Source organism: Ambystoma mexicanum, chromosome 11 (assembly GCF_040938575.1).
Source record: "Ambystoma mexicanum isolate Mex_15411 chromosome 11, UKY_AmexF1_1, whole genome shotgun sequence".
Taxonomy (NCBI): Eukaryota; Metazoa; Chordata; class Amphibia; order Caudata; family Ambystomatidae; genus Ambystoma; species Ambystoma mexicanum.
In genome coordinates, this window is record NC_090934.1 from 32,094,414 (window position 1) to 32,113,668 (window position 19,255).

Sequence of the window (19,255 nt, forward strand, 5' to 3'; positions counted from 1 at the left end):
TGGGTGCAATATTAACATTCAATTCACTAAGAAACGGGGGCATTCCATTATCAGTTTCTTGGACGTCTCAAACATCAGAATGGCCTTCTGCTGTGTGAATTATATAGAAAACCAACTGACGGGAACAGGCTATTGCAGTACAGTATAGTACAGTATTTCTCTGACGAGTGACCTTTGAATAATTGTGATAATTGTTATGACCCCTTAATCTATCAAGTTAAACATATGATATCTGGATGGTTGGCCATACAAGTAACTGTATAAATGATTAAGTCTGTTAAATGGATCTGACTACAAGGATTATTGTAAATGGATAATGTACACTTGGGGTTATTTGGCACGTCTATTAATTTATTATGTGTATGAATAGTGAACGTTAAAGGGGAATTTTGCTCAGAAATTTGTTTGGTCCAATGGATGGGGCATGTATGTTTTTTTGTGTGGTTTATTTTAGCATATTTCGATCGATCGGAAAAAAATTTCCTATGCGTCATACCTTAGATTTTCTCACATTTACACATGTGAAACGTGCGCGTTGGATGCCGCCATCATGTGCTAATCTTATCCGTTGCTCTGTTGGCCTAGTTTAAGTGCCCTTGCGGAAGTAAATCATAAGACGGCCCCTAAAGCTGACATCATTGGAAGCTTATGCCCCTTGTCTCAAGGCCAGTGCATGTCTCATGTCTCCCATCCACAAACCAACCAAGGCTGATCCTGCTTAACTTCACGTGGCGACAGGGTCGAGCTCATACAGGCTGTAAAGCCGAATACAAGCAGTGCTTCATCCTAGGACCCAGAATGCTACTAATTTGCCAACCCTGCCCTGTGAAGCTAAGCAGGATCACCCTCAGTTGGTTTACAGATTGGAGGCACCATGGTAATATACATTTTTATCATGCCCAACATTTTTAAATCGTAACATTTTTGATTGAACTTAATGAAACATGCACCCTGCCCCTGATAAATCCGGCGAAGCAAAGCCGGATCAGCCTGGGTTGGTTTGCGGATGGGAGACTGCAGGGAAATACCAAGCTTAGTGATGCTGCACATGGATTGTGTTTATACTTTTTCATTTAATTTGATCACGGCTTTCTCGAGATACCCACTAGCTGATTGGTTAGAGCCTGGGCAGGTACAGGATGCAGGTTTCAGTAAGTTCAATCAAATATTTTATGATTTGAAAATGTGGCCATAATAAAAAATATATATTACCATGTCTCCCATTCATAAACCAACTGCGAGTGATCCTGCTTAGCTGCACGGGACAGGGTCGGCAAGTGATTAGTAGCATTCAGGATGCTAGGATGAAGCTCTGATTGTTATTTCAAGTGTTGAATTGATTAAATGGCAAAATCCAATCCAATGTATTGTTGCATGAACTTTATTTTTTTTTCATTAGTCTGTGTTGTCAATAGAAGAACAAGGGCCAATGTAATTGGCACTGATAGGCATTCCAACTAGGACACCCCCTTTTTTGAGAATACCCAAGTCCTTATTTGTAGTATGGGTCCCCCTATGTACATCATGATCGCAGGGCCACCACATTGCGACTCATCAGTGCTGTGCTTTGGACTCCCCTTGTGGCTGTTTGTCAACATGTGCCCCTTGTCCACTGCACCGCTCTGCGCCATAATGTGGGGCAGATGGATCAGCACCAGTATTGGTAACACCGAGTAGTGTTCACTACCGCAGTTCAATACATTAATGAATACATAAGTCTGGATGTTTAATTTTAGTGTCTTTTATTGGTGCGTCCTTTCACCATTACTTGAGTGGCAGAACCTCATGCCAATGCATTTCAGTGTCTGTCCATCGTCGGGGCTGATTCTACAATCGATGTAAACAAAAAAATTCCATAATCTAAGGATACCATTATAAGTCTAAGACATCTCATGCATACCTATCAACGGTAAAAACAATGGCTCTGGTGAACGCACCAAGGGATAAAATTAAATGCATGTATGTATAAAGCCTACTAGCACTTGTTTGCTCATGTGCAAAACATCCATGATTCTCAATTTGCAGTCAAAAATTAAAAAGTACCTGCATTGTGGTAGTGAACACTTCTAAGGTGACTCCTGAAACAGTACAATTCAGGTCTGTGGGATACACCAAATACTTATCAGGATTTACACTTAAACATATTTTGAACTATTTGTGCCCACTGAACACATTGTTATTGAGCAGATGGTGTTGACCTTTGGTGTTGGAAGGAGGATGGATATGGTTTTAGCTCAAGTTGCAGGCATGCTATTGAGGTATTGGTTCTTGGTCGTCCACTCCTGGTGCGGGTGATTGGTATCAGCCCTTGTAATGCTGGCCCGGTATAGGGAAGTGTGCAGTCTCTCATTATGGCGAGAGGAAGATAAGTCATGATAGGCAGGAGGTGGTGGTTCTTAGATTATGGAAGGACATACTGCCATTCCTGCTAACACTCTACCTTCCTCTGCAGGGAGGATGGCGGCTGGTGGAGGAGCTGGCTGCAGCACAGCTACCAGAATGTGCGCGAGAAGGTGAGAGAAGGTGTTGCCCTTGCTCCTCAATTGGTGTGTGGTCTGCTTTCTGTGCAGTTGTGTTGGACACAAGCTTCCTTTATCCACGTACCCAGTTAATGCAGCTGTTTCCTGCATGACCTTATCTGGAAACTACCCTTTTGTCTTTGCTTAGCCCCATCATAGTTTTTGGGCACCCCACCTTGCCTCTTGATTCCCAAGAACAGATATACTGCTCTAGCCCCATAATGTGTGTACTTCACCTACAGCAGTGCCATGCTCTCCTCCTATTTAACTTTGAAGGACGAGTTGACCTGCTGGAATTTGAGTATTTCACTGCATTTTACCTACAGATCTTAGCAGTGAGCACTCCGTCCAATAAGATATACTACTGGCTAAGTAACTGACCAGTTCTGTGGGAGTCGCTTATCAAGTTGCCAACAGAAGCACACCAGGGTACAGTATTACCATCTTTTCTGACAGCTGGAAAGGCCCCCAGGACTTGTCGACTCATGTCGGGGGAATTTTGTGAACACTTGCGTTGGAGTACATACACCTCCCTGCCCCTCCCGTCCCCAAGTCCTTTCACAATACAAGTCGACAGAACCTGATAGGCTGCCTAGTTTGTGCCAGTCATGGACTCTGCAACCTTACTGATTGATCACAAGCTTAGATGTTTCTATTATTTTTCAGTCTGTTGAAGCTTTCGAGTTCATCAAAAGAGACCTGACTGAGTTTTCACAGGTGGTGCAGCATGACACGGCTTGCACCATCGCTGCCACTGCAAGTGTGGTGAAGGAGAAACTGGCTGTGAGTATTTGGGACCAAGAGGGACCCAAGGTATGTGGGAGACTGCGTGCCTGTTGACCTGTTTTAAAGCCGTCTGCCCATAACGCAGGGCTTTGTGCAATAGAGTGATCTGGTAAGTATGTCAAACGAGCGAGGTGCGATAGCTCGAGGTTTGCAGACTCCTGCTATTATTGTTTTGTGCCTTCTGAGGGGGGCCTTGTAGTTTGGCTTTTGGGGTGGCTACTAGTTGGGTTTCTAGCAGGCTTGTAACTACTTCCTTTGAGATCTTAAAATCTGAACGTTCAGTGTGCTGCAAGGTTTCTGCAGGGTTTGTTGCAGCAAATGATGTGTCACTATCTGCCTTGAATTCTGTGAGGGATGTGATGAATCCTACGGACTCCTCACTGATCCCCCGCCTAAAGTCTCCTCCCAGGTGCCCAGGCAAAGGCAGATGCTTTCTGATCCTGACCTTGTTCCTCACTGATCCCCCGCCTAAAGTCTCCTCCTAGGTGCCCAGGCAAAGGCAGATGCTTTCTGATCCTGACCTTGTTCCTCACTGATCCCCCGCCTAAAGTCTCCTCCCAGGTGCCCAGGCAAAGGCAGATGCTTTCTGATCCTGACCTTGTTCCTCACTGATCCCCCGCCTAAAGTCTCCTCCCAGGTGCCCAGGCAAAGGCAGATGCTTTCTGATCCTGACCTTGTTCCTCACTGATCCCCCGCCTAAAGTCTCCTCCCAGGTGCCCCGGCAAAGGCAGATGCTTTCTGATCCTGACCTTGTTCCTCACTGATCCCCCGCCTAAAGTCTCCTCCCAGGTGCCCAGGCAAAGGCAGATGCTTTCTGATCCTGACCTTGTTCCTCACTGATCCCCGCCTAAAGTCTCCTCCCAGGTGCCCAGGCAAAGGCAGATGCTTTCTGATCCTGACCTTGTTCCTCACTGATCCCCCGCCTAAAGTCTCCTCTCAGGTGCCCAGGCAAAGGCAGATGCTTTCTGATCCTGACCTTGTTCCTCACTGATCCCCCGCCTAAAGTCTCCTCTCAGGTGCCCAGGCAAAGGCAGATGCTTTCTGATCCTGACCTTGTTCCTCACTGATCCCCCGCCTAAAGTGAGTAGAAGTGATCGACAAAGGCAATTACTGTTGCTATTAATGAACTGAGAAATACATTCTTGATGCAAAGAGGATAATTCAGAATCTTACTCTTGCTCAAGAAAGAAAAAAGTTTTATTTTCTTTGTTGAATCACTGGATTTGTGGAACTTTCTGTTATCAAGTTGGAGTTACAAAGAACTGTGTTGGACCTCTGTTGCAAACCAGAATTTCTTTTGGAACCGTGGAACAGAATTCTACTTGAATCTGGGGAAGGGTAATCGCCAAGATTATAAGGAGAGACTGTTGTCCTATTTCAGATAAAATTCTTATATTTTTATTGCCTTTGAAATGCCATGCATTACCTTACTGAATTACTGTATCTGAGTGTGAGGGACAGATCTCTTTTGTTGAAGTGTTTCCTTTAGTTAATTTTAGACTGGGAAATCCTCGCCAGGGTAGGAATAGTGAGGCGTTTATCCAAACTTTTCATTTAATAAAATGGCATCTTTTGAAAAACCTTCCCAAAGTGGTCCGCCTCACATTTCTGACCCCTCACAGGGATCTGTATTGATGTTCCTCTGTATGGTCATTACATGTGCCCTCTGCTTTGTGAGGGAAATTGTAGCCGTTTTATTTTGCTAGTCCCATATATTGGCCAGTGGGCCCTCAAGCCTGTGAAACGGTCGTTAGCAGTTCTTTAGTGACTGTTTTGTAGTATGGCCAACGTGTATTCATCTTGACCAATATGTGTGGTCTCATACTATGGCCTGTAGCATCTCTGTGAGATGGTCTGTAACAATGTCCGTTCTATTGGTCCTAGTATGTACAGTGTGCCTCAGAGTTGCGTGTGGCATAGCAGTTCTGTTGCAGTGGTCTCACAGTATGGACCTCCATGCTTTTAGGTTTGTGTGGTGTTCGTTGCATTTTCTGTAGTGACGTTTGAAGGCAAGCGTCCCCAACCAGCACGATCCTCCCCGCAATGAGAGACAGTGATGGACTCTCCCAGAGTATGAATAAGGCTAAGACAAAGTGCGGGTGAGCGTAAATGGGAGTTTATCAATCAGAATAGGGCATGCAAAGAACTCTGCAAACTCCGAGAGCGCTCTGCCTGATAATAGCAAAGACAGGCGTATATATTTACAAAAACGTCATCAAAACCTACACACTATAGGGGGCACAAGTTCAATGGGATTGGGTGGCGACGACTAGCTATAGGTGCTGCTGTGATGTGGTTGGTCTTGGCTGGAGGACGTCACTGGTCAGCCTCGTGGGATGGGCTGGGCCTGGCGGGTCAGCTGGGTTCATCTGGGCGGTGTCGTTGTGCCACTGTGGCCAGTTTCAGAGATGAATGTCTTTTCCTGACTTCTTTGCCCTAGGCCATGCACACCGCAGTCATTCAGTCATTTGCAATATTATTCTCTTTAGTAAATCTCCCAATAGGTTATACTACAGGTTAATGCAACACAGGAGGAATGCACCTTGAGAGGGGTTTGGTGGCGATTCATCAGTACATGGTTACCAGTGTCCTGTTGACCGGGTACCATAGGTCGTGGGGCTGGGTCTCAGGGCATGGGACAGACGGTACATGTCCTCCTGTCTTGTTAGAAGTCGTTATGAATGTGTTGCTGTAATGTTACCATAATATTGGGTGTCCTAATTTTACAGGGGCCATTAACCTAAGGTGATCCGGTGGGTTGTGGGGTGTAAGTTGTGTATTCAGGCGGAGGTTTACTGCTGGGCTGTAAATAATGCAGGTGGCGGGTCGTGGCCTTGGGTGCTGCAGAGGGAACTACAAATCTTTGAAGCGACTCCAGCCTAGTTGGGGGAGGCGGAGATGTGCGGAGCTGGCCTCTGCTCTCTCGTCTGGCAGGCTTCTCAGGGAGGGAGGGGGAATGGCCTTGCACACATTCACAAAGGTATCTTCCTCGTGTGTTGCCGATTTTAGGTGAAAGCATCATAAACATTTGAATACTATACAATACTCATTGAATCATTCCAAAGCTTACATTTTAACTTTGCTAAATGCCTCTCAAATATAGCCAGTCCGAGCACATTATTTGTACACTATGTTTTAACAACTACAACATTTTGGTATATGCATATACATTTGCAGTAAGTGAGGTAGTAGTGAGGTTGGTGGAGCGCATAGAAAACGACTCGCCACCGTACGTGACGGTAGTGGCACATAAGGGGCTTGGACATACACACATGAAGGGTGCATTCTCGCACGTCCTTCACACGAGCCCTCAGTATGGTTGCATTTGTCTTTCTTTGCACTCTAGCAGCATTAGTTCGGTTATGGCGCGGGACCGTGGGGTGTAAACTTTTCAATGATACGCATAACAAATAACCCCCGGGACGCTTCTACTATTTGTACATAACTGCAGTGGTGTGGGTGCTTCATTGCTAATGCCATGTGAACATGTATTCTGTCATATCTATACGTTTTACAGGTTTTCTAATCAAAGAGGTTTGTGGAGAAAATGCGCCCATCGCAGGTAGTTTTGGCATTAGTATTTGGGAACTTTTGCTTTTATCCGAGGGCCATTTTACAGTTCTTTTTCCACCCAGGCTCTGCTGGCCGGGTCATGTTGGGAGCAGTGATGCACTGCGGAAGGTGAAATGTTACAGTGTTGGTATCTTACACTAGCTCATGTCCGTCTTGTTCGTGGGAACGGGCTCACAGCGGATCTGCCAGGGAGCTGTGGCCACAGGGATAATTGAAACTCTCCAAAGGTGGGGGGCGCGCTGCAGTGCGCCGAGCTCACACCATCTTTATTAGACAAAATGGTTCCTGAGGCCTAGCTAAATTCAATATGTTTGGGCAATGTTTTCAGCAGGTGAGCCATCCACCACCTGGGCCCTGGTGGTAAGGAGGGGACGCCTGATGAGCCATGGCCCTCACCGGGGGAGGAGATGTAGGCAAGGGGGGGTCTTTTTGGACCAATCCTCCCCTACATTTCCCCCCTTTCGTTACTTAAGTAACAAATTCTTTATATCCTCCAATCTCCTGCACTCTTCCTCGTCCATTATTGCGTCATCCCATGCAGGTGTGCCTTTTATGGGCATCCATGCTCTGCATACCCCCCTAAAGCTCACACCTCTCCTAGCATATTCATCTGGGGTACAAGTGAGATATATACATCCGCTCTCTCCTTCCAAGTCTACCCGTACCTCCTTGTACCATTCTAGTATACGGGGCTCTCTAATGGTGGTGTGCCATAATTTATCTACTATATCCTTGTCGTGATACCTAGGCACTAGCTGATATCTTAGTGTGTCATCTGTTCCTGTTTGTACCTGCACTTCCTGCATAGCTTGTATTGTACCACGGGTGTTGCCCATTGTCACCATCATCATTGCACCATTCGGTACTGCGTTAGCACAACATCGAAGACCCACCTGGCACAGGCAAAAAATAAAGAGGAGGAACACCACAACCGGCATCAAAAATTTCACAGTCATTCCCAGCCATGATGGAACCCAGGAGAAAATATTGTCGAACCAAGTGCTTTCTTCCGCTCCACCTTCCATTCTCATTCTTTCTCCTAGATTATGTACTGCTTCTATCACATGGGACAGGGAGCCGTTGTCTGCGTCTTCGGAAGGTACGGAAGTGCAGCAGGCACTTCCGATTTTTCGGCAAACACCTCCATCCATCGCTGTCAACAGGTCCAAGACATACCTGTTTTGCATGGTCATCAGCCGTAATGCTCTTAGTTCCACTTTTATTACGTTGAACCCTTCTTCAGTGTCATTTGCCAGCTGGATCAGTTCCCAACGTGTTATCTGGAGCCATTTTGCGTTTGCTCTTGCCTGGATACTTGGGATGAGTGAGGCGAAGAATGTTTCTGCCGAGCTGAATAATCGATATCTGTCTGGGATCTGTGCCAGCAACTCTGACGATGCCTTTGATATGTAGTTTGATGCTCGTCTGTTTCGGGACAGCACCTCTTCCTTGTTCCCGGATGACAGGACATAGATTTGTGACTCTGCAGTTGGCTGGGCCGCGCTCTGTTGGGTGTTTTCTCGCGTCCTTTTGCTCCCATCAATGTGGCTTTCTGGGATTACCATTAGTGCTGAGTGCAGAGTGGCCATTGAGCAGCTGCCACTCCATGATTGTGGGAGGTGCAGGTATGCCTGGTTGCCACATACCCAATACGTGTCCATCAGGGCCGCTGTCCCTTTTCGTAAGTCTGGGATGGTGAGGGTCTTGTTACAGTTCTTGTTTGTCCCCATGGAGGCTTTCCCCTCTCCTTTTTAAAACACAGTTCATAGTCTATTTCTTTCTGCAGCTTGAAGTGTTTTTCAATGGCTGTTACCCAAGTTAGTTTTGAAATGTGTTCCTTCCACACTGGTGTGCACGTTTCTTCTATCCATTGCAATTTCTCTGGTGCCACACCCCTCAGTGCTTCAGCTTTACACATTACTTCTTCGTCCTTCCACTTGTTGTTTGAAAAAAGTGTCCCTTGTATTATAAAAAATGGTTCTTCCAGACATACCACTCCTACTGTCTTTGGATAGCAAGTTTTCTCGTTCTGCAGCATCCTAAAAGTAACTTCATGTGCCTGGAAGGTGTTCTTAATTCTGCACAACGTGAGATGAAGGAGACATTGGGCATCTACAATAGGTAACTCTTTGGGTAACAATACTTTGGGCGTGCCTGAAGCATGGGGAATGAGGGAGCAGACATAACAGCTTTCATTTGTTGTTTGTTTAGCTGTTGCACTCATGTCTGCATACCATTTATTAGTCTGGTGGGGGTGTCGCGGGTCTTCCATTTTATCTAGTCCTAACCCATAATACTCATCATACTTCCTCCTTCCCGTCTCCCTTTTTCATCTGTTATTTTTGTTCCTAATGTACTTCCCAACTTCATGGGCGATGGACAAAGTGGGCCCCCCTTTCTCCTTCCCGCCCCCCTTTGCCCAATCATCATATAATATTTCATGTGTTGCTGTCATTCTTTCATTTTCCCCCTTCATGTTATCTGACAGTGTGTTTTTGGCTATGGGGGCAGGCTGGCTGGTGGGGGTGTTATACAACCAGGATATGGCGGAGGGGTTTCGGTCATTTAAACTGCGGGCATTGTTATTAGATACTTTTGGCGGAGACACTGTGTTGTTTTGCATTTCTCCCTGTAGCCCTTCATTTTTCGAGATGACGGCATTGGATGGTGTGGTGTAATATCCCCATACAAGTTTAGTTCCGTCCCATACCAAAAAATCACCTTCTTTAGTATTTACACTTGCTGTTGCATTGGTCACATTAGTGCTGTTAATCCCTCCCCCCTCGTTCATCTCGATAGAGATGAACGCTATGAACCAATATGTAACCAGGCCAAACATTATTGTGAAAAACAATGTAATGCACACAGACAATCCACACTCATACGAATATCTGCATCTCTCAGCTAACAATTCTCTATATCTAATAAATATATCCGTTGCAGGCTGCCCGTTAGATGCCATGGTAGCTCCTGTTTGAGATATATAAGTGCATTAAGTGCATGAATGTAAACATTTTGTTGGCAATACCAGTGCCAGTATATACTGAAAGGGAATGGAAGCGGGTAGGGCAGTAGGGTTGGGGATTCACAGACAAGGGAGTCGACACTACGTACTTTTATCACATCATTATTTACATATAAGTTCATAACATTATTATTCTTTTTTTTTTTTTTAAATACTCTTAAATGTAATTATACTTGTCAGCAACTTTCTCAATCAGGTGCATTTCTGTCACACACAAGTTCATATTCACACATTCTTTTCATTTGCATTGTTTGCTGTTGTCTGTGCCCCCTCATCCACCTCTTCCTGCACATTATTATATGCTCTTCGTACATCCGTCAAATGTATCCAATACTTGAGGCCCTTCACTTTTACAGCCGTAGGGGTGCAAAACACCACTTCGTATGGGCCATGGAACCGTGGTGCATTCCACCGGCGCACAAAGCTCCGGACATAAATGAATTCACCCGGCGTCAGTTGTACCTGGGCTTCAGGCTCTGTAACTGACCCTGTTGTGTTCCCCTCTTCTCTCGTGAACGGTGGTGAAAGCTGCTTTGATATTGCGCGCGCTGCCCTTGTTAATTTTTTCAAGTAGTCCGTGAACTCATCTCCCAATATCGCAGCGCTTCTGTATGCATCCGAGTGTTGGCGCAGTGGGGAGTGTGCTGTGTGCATTCGTCTCCCAGTCACAATTTCGTGCGGGGACAAATGGTGGTCCTTTCTTGGCTGATTCCTCAGCTCAAACAGTGCAAGGGGTAAACAGTAAATCCAGTTCTTTTTTTAATGAAAAGCATAGTTTCGATAATCTTCCTTTTAACAGGCCGTTCATCTTTTCTACCACGCCATTACTTTGAGGATGATAAATGGAGCACAACTTATGCTTTATTCCCAATAGCGTTGTTACTTCCTTGAAGAGTTCGTTTACAAAGTGAGTGCCGTTGTCTGAGCGAATCACGTCACAAATTCCCCAGCGCGGAAATACTTCTCTCACTAGGAATTTCACAGCGCTTTTAGCATCAGGTCGTGCACATGGGCCTGCTTCCACCCATCTTGAAAATGGGCACACAACCACAATCATGTAACGTGCCCCATTACACCTCTCTCCCATGTCCGCATAATCAATATGTAGCTCTCTGAATGGCCCAATCGGTTTTGGAATTGTTCCTCTTAGTGTACGTAATGTCATTCCTGAACTGTATATCTGGCATGTTGTGCACTCCAATGTCAATCTAGATACGTGCTCCTGAAGACAGGGCACGAACCACTCTTCCTGTATCTCTGCTGCAATGTGTTGTTTCGCGTTGTGTGCTTGGAAGTGTAGTTGTTGAAACGCTATTTCTAATAATTTTACTGGCATTACCACTTTTCCTGAATTATTTTGTCGCCACAGCAAGTCTGTTGCTGATTGGCTGCACCCTCGTTTTACCCACATCGCCTTTTCATCTGCACTTGCTCCTTCCTGCAACTCTAGTATTTGTGATATAGGCATTGTATTGTACCCTTCTGGAAGCTCCTCGTTTGTCTTCTGCTGTAGCATGTACTCACCTGCTTCACATTTCTCAAAGTATGAGGCTTCTTTGGCAGCCGCGTCCGCTGCCGCTTTTCCCAAAGACACAACATCTGTGTTGGACGTATGTGCTTGGCACTTCACTATTGCTACCATGGTGGGATCTCGTAGGGCTTCAATTAACTCCTTCAGTAATTCTGCATGTTGCACTGGAGTCCCATCTGCTCGTCGAAACCCCCTCCGCCCCCATCTTGCCAGACCTCCATGTACTGTTGTCATATAAGCTGAATCCGTGTAAATTGTCACTGCGCACCCTTTAGCTGCGTGCAAGGCTTCTATTAGGGCAATGAGTTCTGCTGCTTGTGCTGAGAAATGTGATGGAAGGCGGTACTGCACTAGTGTCTCATACTCACCGTCTTCTAATCTCACCACTGCCAGTCCCACATGTTTTTCTCCTGTGTCCACATCAATTGATGCTGATACGTCTACAAAGTACACTTCCCCCTCCGTCAGGGCATTCTCGCACACCACTGTGTCCTCCCCTCTTTCTCCTGTGTAAGTTGCACAATCGTGTTCCTGCATGTCCTCCAGTGTGCATGCTTCTGTAATGAATGTTGCCGGATTCACTGTCCTGCATCGCACCACATGGATATTGGCGCTGGACAATATTATTTCATAGGCGGTTGCCCACTGTGTGGTCAGTGTACTCTTTGACCTTTCGAGTATTGCAAATAATGAATGCTCCACAAACAATGTCACAGGGCATCCCATTACTATTGTGGCACTTTTCTCAATTGCGAACGCGGCTGCAGCGAGCGAATGCTCGCACGCGAAGTGTCCTTCCATCACAGCATCCAAAGTGCCACTATAGTAAGCCAACGGTTTGTGTCCTAGGGATGTCTTTTGTGTCAGCACAGCTGTCATGAGTGTCCCCTTGCAGTGTGAGAACAGGTAAAATTCGTGCCCATAATCAGGATTTGCGAGCACTGGAGCGCTTGAAATCAACTCTTTTAATGATTTGAAGGAGGTGCTCATTTCTTCTGACCATTCTATTTTCTTGTTCTCCTGTTGGGCCTCCTTGAGCGCTTGCAGTAAGGGTCTGGTGTATGCTGCATAATCTAATATCCATGCTCGGCAATAGTTGCACATTCCCAAGAATTTCTGCATCTCCTTCACTGTTGTGGGTTCTCTTACTGATCTTATTGCTTCTACCCTGTCGGGGATTATTCTTTTTCCATCTTTTGATATTAGCTGTCCCAAGTATAGCACTTCTGTCAGACAATATTGTAGCTTTTCCTTGTCTACTTTGTACCCCTTATTGGCCAACAGGGTTAGGAGTGTTATTGAATCTTTTCTGCATGTTTCTTCATCCTGTGCACAGACCAGTAAATCGTCTACGTACTGAATAATTGTGCTTTCAACTGATAAGTTTCCTAAGTCTTCATGTAGTATGCGGTTGAATATGCTCGGGCTCTCACAGTATCCCTGTGGTAATCTGCAATGTTCATATCTCTACCCCCCTAGTGTAAATGCTGTCAGGTATCTGCTCTCTTCAGCCAACGGGATGGAGAAAAATGCGTTTTTCAAATCGACCACCGTGAAATGTGATGCCGTTTTTGGGATGCTGCATAATATTGATGCAGGGTTCGGGACCAAAGGGAACTCTTTCTGTATTACATCATTTAGGGGGCGTAAATCCTGGATCATCCTCCAAGACCCTCCCTTTGCTTTTTTAATTGGGTAAATGCATGTGTTACATGGGAAGTTTGAAGGCACTATTCTCCCTTGTGCTAGTAGTGCATTTATTGTCTCTTTTATCCCTTCTTCAGCTTCACGGTACAATGGATATTGTTTCACTCTGGGTAGAATCGCTCCTTGTTTGAGCTTTATTATCACTGGTTGCACTCCATGCAATAACCCTACGTCATGGGGGCCTGTTGTCCACAAATTATTTGGTACTAGCCTCATGTCATCATTGAAGAATGACGGTGGTGCTCCCACCACTGCCATCAGCTGGACAGGGATTTCTCTAGCCTGAATCAAAATGTCACAGGGCATTGCTATTTCCATTACTATTTCACCATCCCCTTCCGAATCTGAAAAGAGATCCTCATCAGTTAAGTCTCTCAGGGCAATATTGGCATTGGTACACAGTACTGTACGCCACTCACACCCTTCTATATCCATTCCCATCACCAAGATCCTTTTCGCAGATACCTGTACAGCCTGCAAGTCTAATGATACTACTGATCCTGGTGCTATGTCAGGGTGCACTATTGGGCGGAAGAGGAACTCCGCTGGTATTCTCCAATCCATTCTTTTTAGCTCAGGAACTATGAGGGCCAGCGTCTTTAGTCCTTCAATAAACATTCTCTCGTCCACTGGCAAACCACGTATTTCTTGTGCGGTTGTGTGAGCCTGTACTACCAGCATTACATGTAATGAGCATATTCCTGGTGTTGAACACACTATACCTCTCTCAGTGAATGATATTGTCATATTGAGTTTGCTAAGAAGATCCCTTCCTAGTAAATTTATTGGCGAATGTTCATAATACAGTAAGGGTGTTTTTACAGTTTTACCCCCTACCGTTACATCCAATGCTTCTGTATAAGGAACTTCAATTACAGCCCCAGAGAACCCCTGCGTCTCTAACTTCCGGATAGATGACGGGAACCGGCCCTCCCTAATACATGATTTCTCCGCTCCCGAATCCACCATGAATATGAACTGCTTGTCTCCTATCTGCGCCCCTACCAATGGTTCCTCTGCTGCATCGTAGGTGGTAGATAGAACTGGACACGCAAGTGTTCTCTGTGGGCTGTCCTATGCGGTGTGTCTCATTGACCCCCTTGGTTGAACACGCTCCCTGAAACCACTGATAGGCCATTATAGGGGGCTGGTGCTGGGGCTCCGTTGGCTGTTGTCGCGAAAGGGTTGCCTGGCGTGTAGTGCATGGTGTCATTGTTTTGTGGGTGATTTTGTGTTCTGCATTGATGTCCCTGTTGTTGCTCATTGTACCCCTGCCCTGCGTTTCTTTGTTGTTGTCCCATGGGGAGACCATATGGGTTCCCCGGATGGGGATGGCCATAATGTTCTACCTCTGGAAATCCGCTGTTTGGTCTGCTTCTGCACTCCCTAGAGTAATGTCCCCACCTCCCGCAGTTCCAACAACTCCCTTGCGCGCCTCTGGGACCCTGCCATCCATTTCCTCCCATTCCCCCGTATCCTTGTCCACCTCCTCTTCGGCCCCTGTACCCACCTCGTCCCCCTCGAGGGGCCCACTCTTGCCACTGCGGAACTCCGCCCTGCTCCTGCTCGTTCCACTGCCGCTGTCCTGCTCCTGCCCAATTAGTTGCCATCCTTCCTTGTATTGCTACCAGCCCCTCCTCTTCTTCATCTCCCTCCCTGCTGTGTGGGAGTGCGGCTACTGCTGCTGCGACCATCACCAACTTTGTTTGCACTAGTTTCGCTTCGTCTGCCAATCTTTTCTGCGCCACCTCCTTCTCCCTTTCTTTTATTCGCTTACAGTGGTGCATTATTATGCTCTGAATTTCAGGCCATCCTTTCGCCTCAATACCTGCTATCTTGTCGAGCGCTTTTTGCACCTCTTTTGGGAGCCCCCCTCTTTATAATAAAGTAAAATAACGATGTCGATTGATACCAGGGCGTGCCCGTTTCTGCTCTCCACATCTCTTGGACCCGAAAAATGTAATCCATAGCATCTTCCCCCGTCATTCATTGTACACTGCATTACTGACTGTAAGTCTGGGGTATCTGGAAACTTTTCCCGCAAAGCATCCCACACCCTTGCACGCACTGTGTTAAAGGAGGCCCCATCATGGCGATCGCAGTTTAATGTTACTCCCGGGAAACCAGCCTTGACCCATACTCTGTCGGCCTGATTCCCCCACTGCTGATACAAGCAAGCTCTTCACATCCCCTATTGCTAGGGGTACCCCGGCAGTGTGTTTCTCAAAGGCGTATATCCACTTGCTCGCCCTTCCGGATAACGGGGGGCAATAACTTTAGTAAGTTGGCCTTATCCATCTGAGCCCAGGCTATGTAATTCGGCCTCCCTCCTCCCCTATGTATTAGCGGGAGCTGCAACTTTCCCTTCGTTGTCGTATCTGTACCCGTCTTCACTCCTGATTTTCCTAATGATGCCATTTTCCCCACCCGGTTCCTTAATCGCCCCGTCCACTCATCATCCAGTGTCCTCATTGAGCATGCACCATCAACCCCTTCGCTTCCCCCTCCCATTGCCATACTCAACCTGTCGCTTTCTTCCAAATCATCCCTTATATCACATAGTAGCTCCTCCCTGTCTCCTGTAGGCCTCTCTTTATTTTCAGTACATCCCTCTCTTGCCTCGAGTTCAATTTTACGTGTTGGTTCTTCCTGGATTCTGAACAGTATCTCGCCTTTTTTCCACCCTTCTTCAAATGTTCTACCCTCGCTCTGTGCTCTAGACGCGTGCTCTGATCTGGCTGTATTAAGTGCGGTCTGCTCACATATGCTTTTTATCCTCGAGAGCTCGTCTTTCGCTATGGAGAGCCTTGATTCTAGATCGTCTCTTAGTTTTTCTATGTTCACCCTTGGTGTGCTCACCTGAGCTCGGTCCCTATGACTCTCGTATGGAGGGAGTGCTGTTGGCCCTTGCGTTGTGATAGTTGTCTGTGGGGGCACATAAGTCGGGTCACTGTATCCCTCTGCGGGCACTGGCTTGTTTAGTATTGGGTACAACCTGGTTACTTCTATCGGTGGCTCTTCCTCTGGCAATACCTTATCATCTTTTTGTATCATTAACGGATTGTCAGTGGTAGATGGTAGATCAGGATCTAATTCCCTTACCTTAGGCAGCGGTATTTCTTCAAACAGTCTCCAGAGGTCTAATATTTCTCTCCTATTATGCAACTGCTTCCCCTTGTATTTCAAACAAAGGCATGTGGCTACCACATCGAGGACACTCTTGTCAAATGAACCCCCTTCGGGCCATATCTGAGGCAACCCCTCTCCCTTCAACTCTGTGATCCATTGGTCATGATATTTCTTAATCCGTTCCGCGTACCCAGGTAGGTTCTTGCAAATATGTGATAAGGGTATTTCTGCCCCCATACCTTGTGCCCACCTGGTACTTGTGTATCTCTATGTATCTCGATATGTCAATACAAACGTATCACCATGTGAGTTGGTGTATTTTATGTCTTACTGAATCGTGGGGGCCTTCGTGTTCCTCCCTCCGCCTGCACACCATGAGATTGGCTGCGCACAGTCTCTATTCTGTTCTCTTTGGGGGGCACGTACAAGAGCAAACCATCAGTAATCTCAACAATGTTAACCCAAAAATCAGAAAGGTACACACTCACTTCACCTTATTACTCTTGTCTTTATAATGCTTTGTCTGGTCACACTTACCATGACCACTCAATGGCTATACATTTGTGACCATTTTTACACCACCATTACACCAAATTATCTCCTGACACATACTCTATTCACAGCTCAATTTGTCCTCCCTTTCCTCCCTGGCCGGCTGTCCCTGTCCGTCTTATGCAGATATATGTGTGTGTATATATATATATATAGCTTTGATCTTCAATTTTAGAGTAAAACTCTGTCTCTTTACTTTGTCTCTTTGGTTTTGTACTGACCCACTTTTATTTTTCCCGTAACCCTAAAGAAAAGAATAGAAAGAATAGCAGTCACTAATATATTCTCCGTGTCTCCCTTTGCCAGACACTTTTTTATCTTATTTTTCACTTCTTCATATATTCCCAGTACTAGTCGAGATAGCACTATGCCGCGCCGCCTTCCACCCCCTCTCGGAGCTAGGTTAACGTCACTTTTATCTCTTAATCACCTCTTAATCCTAATGGCCATATGCAAAGAAAAAGCAAAGAAAGTTTAAGATGGTCTTTAGTAGACCCAACGTGTCCCTTTTTACCCCGCCTCGTTCCCTGTCCTAAATCTCCTCCTCTACTCCCTTTATGATCGCTCGCACTCAATACTCATGTGCCCGTCTTGAACCGAGAGTCTCCGAAAACTGGGTCCGTTCAGGCAGTGTTGCCGTACGCTCAACAGTCAGCCCCGGCTCCGGCGAGCGGTACTCAAAGGGGATTTTTCAACCGGGATCCCGTACCCTCTCTCTGTTGAGTGCGCACTTCTGAGCGTACCGGTCGGCGTTGGCGGGCAGCCTCCCGGAGCCGGCGCACCGTGCGTATCCCTTTTCGACCAGAGATTTTCATGCCAAAAGGGGACAGTAGGGATATGTTGGGGAAAAAAATAATAATCACGCTTTCGGGGTCACCACTGAAGGCAAGCGTCCCCAACCAGCACGATCCTCCCCGCAATGAGAGACAGTGATGGACTCTCCCAGAGTGGGAATAAGGCTAAGACAAAGTGCGGGTGAGCGTAAATGGGAGTTTATCAATCAGAATAGGGCATGCAAAGAACTCTGCAAACTCCGAGAGCGCTCTGCCTGATAATAGCAAAGACAGGCGTATATATTTACAAAAACGTCATCAAAACCTACACACTATAGGGGGCACAAGTTCAATGGGATTGGGTGGCGACGACTAGCTATAGGTGCTGCTGTGATGTGGTTGGTCTTGGCTGGAGGACGTCACTGGTCAGCCTCGTGGGATGGGCTGGGCCTGGCGGGTCAGCTGGGTTCATCTGGGCGGTGTCGTTGTGCCACTGTGGCCAGTTTCAGAGATGAATGTCTTTTCCTGACTTCTTTGCCCTAGGCCATGCACACCGCAGTCATTCAGTCATTTGCAATATTATTCTCTTTAGTAAATCTCCCAATAGGTTATACTACAGGTTAATGCAACACAGGAGGAATGCACCTTGAGAGGGGTTTGGTGGCGATTCATCAGTACATGGTTACCAGTGTCCTGTTGACCGGGTACCATAGGTCGTGGGGCTGGGTCTCAGGGCATGGGACAGACGGTACATGTCCTCCTGTCTTGTTAGAAGTCGTTATGAATGTGTTGCTGTAATGTTACCATAATATTGGGTGTCCTAATTTTACAGGGGCCATTAACCTAAGGTGATCCGGTGGGTTGTGGGGTGTAAGTTGTGTATTCAGGCGGAGGTTTACTGCTGGGCTGTAAATAATGCAGGTGGCGGGTCGTGGCCTTGGGTGCTGCAGAGGGAACTACAAATCTTTGAAGCGACTCCAGCCTAGTTGGGGGAGGCGGAGATGTGCGGAGCTGGCCTCTGCTCTCTCGTCTGGCAGGCTTCTCAGGGAGGGAGGGGGAATGGCCTTGCACACATTCACAAAGGTATCTTCCTCGTGTGTTGCCGATTTTAGGTGAAAGCATCATAAACATTTGAATACTATACAATACTCATTGAATCATTCCAAAGCTTACATTTTAACTTTGCTAAATGCCTCTCAAATATAGCCAGTCCGAGCACATTATTTGTACACTATGTTTTAACAACTACAACATTTTGGTATATGCATATACATTTGCAGTAAGTGAGGTAGTAGTGAGGTTGGTGGAGCGCATAGAAAACGACTCGCCACCGTACGTGACGGTAGTGGCACATAAGGGGCTTGGACATACACACATGAAGGGTGCATTCTCGCACGTCCTTCACACGAGCCCTCAGTATGGTTGCATTTGTCTTTCTTTGCACTCTAGCAGCATTAGTTCGGTTATGGCGCGGGACCGTGGGGTGTAAACCTTTCAATGATACGCATAACAAATAACCCCCGGGACGCTTCTACTATTTGTACATAACTGTAGTGGTGTGGGTGCTTCATTGCTAATGCCATGTGAACATGCATTCTGTCATATCTATACGTTTTACAGGTTTTCTAATCAAAGAGGTTTGTGGAGAAAAAGCGCCCAT

The 19,255-nt window shown here is 46.4% G+C and overlaps 1 protein-coding gene across 2 annotated transcripts in view; it reads left to right on the forward strand.

Moving 5' to 3' along the window:
• Positions 1 to 19,255, forward strand: part of BSDC1 (BSD domain containing 1) — a 217,421-nt gene that overhangs the window by 15,910 nt on the left and 182,256 nt on the right. For both annotated transcript variants that reach the window (XM_069622470.1, XM_069622471.1), the window contains exons 2-3: positions 2,453 to 2,513; positions 3,186 to 3,302. In XM_069622470.1, the coding sequence (XP_069478571.1) occupies positions 2,453 to 2,513; positions 3,186 to 3,302 (178 nt within the window). The remainder of the gene's footprint in view (positions 1 to 2,452; positions 2,514 to 3,185; positions 3,303 to 19,255) is intronic.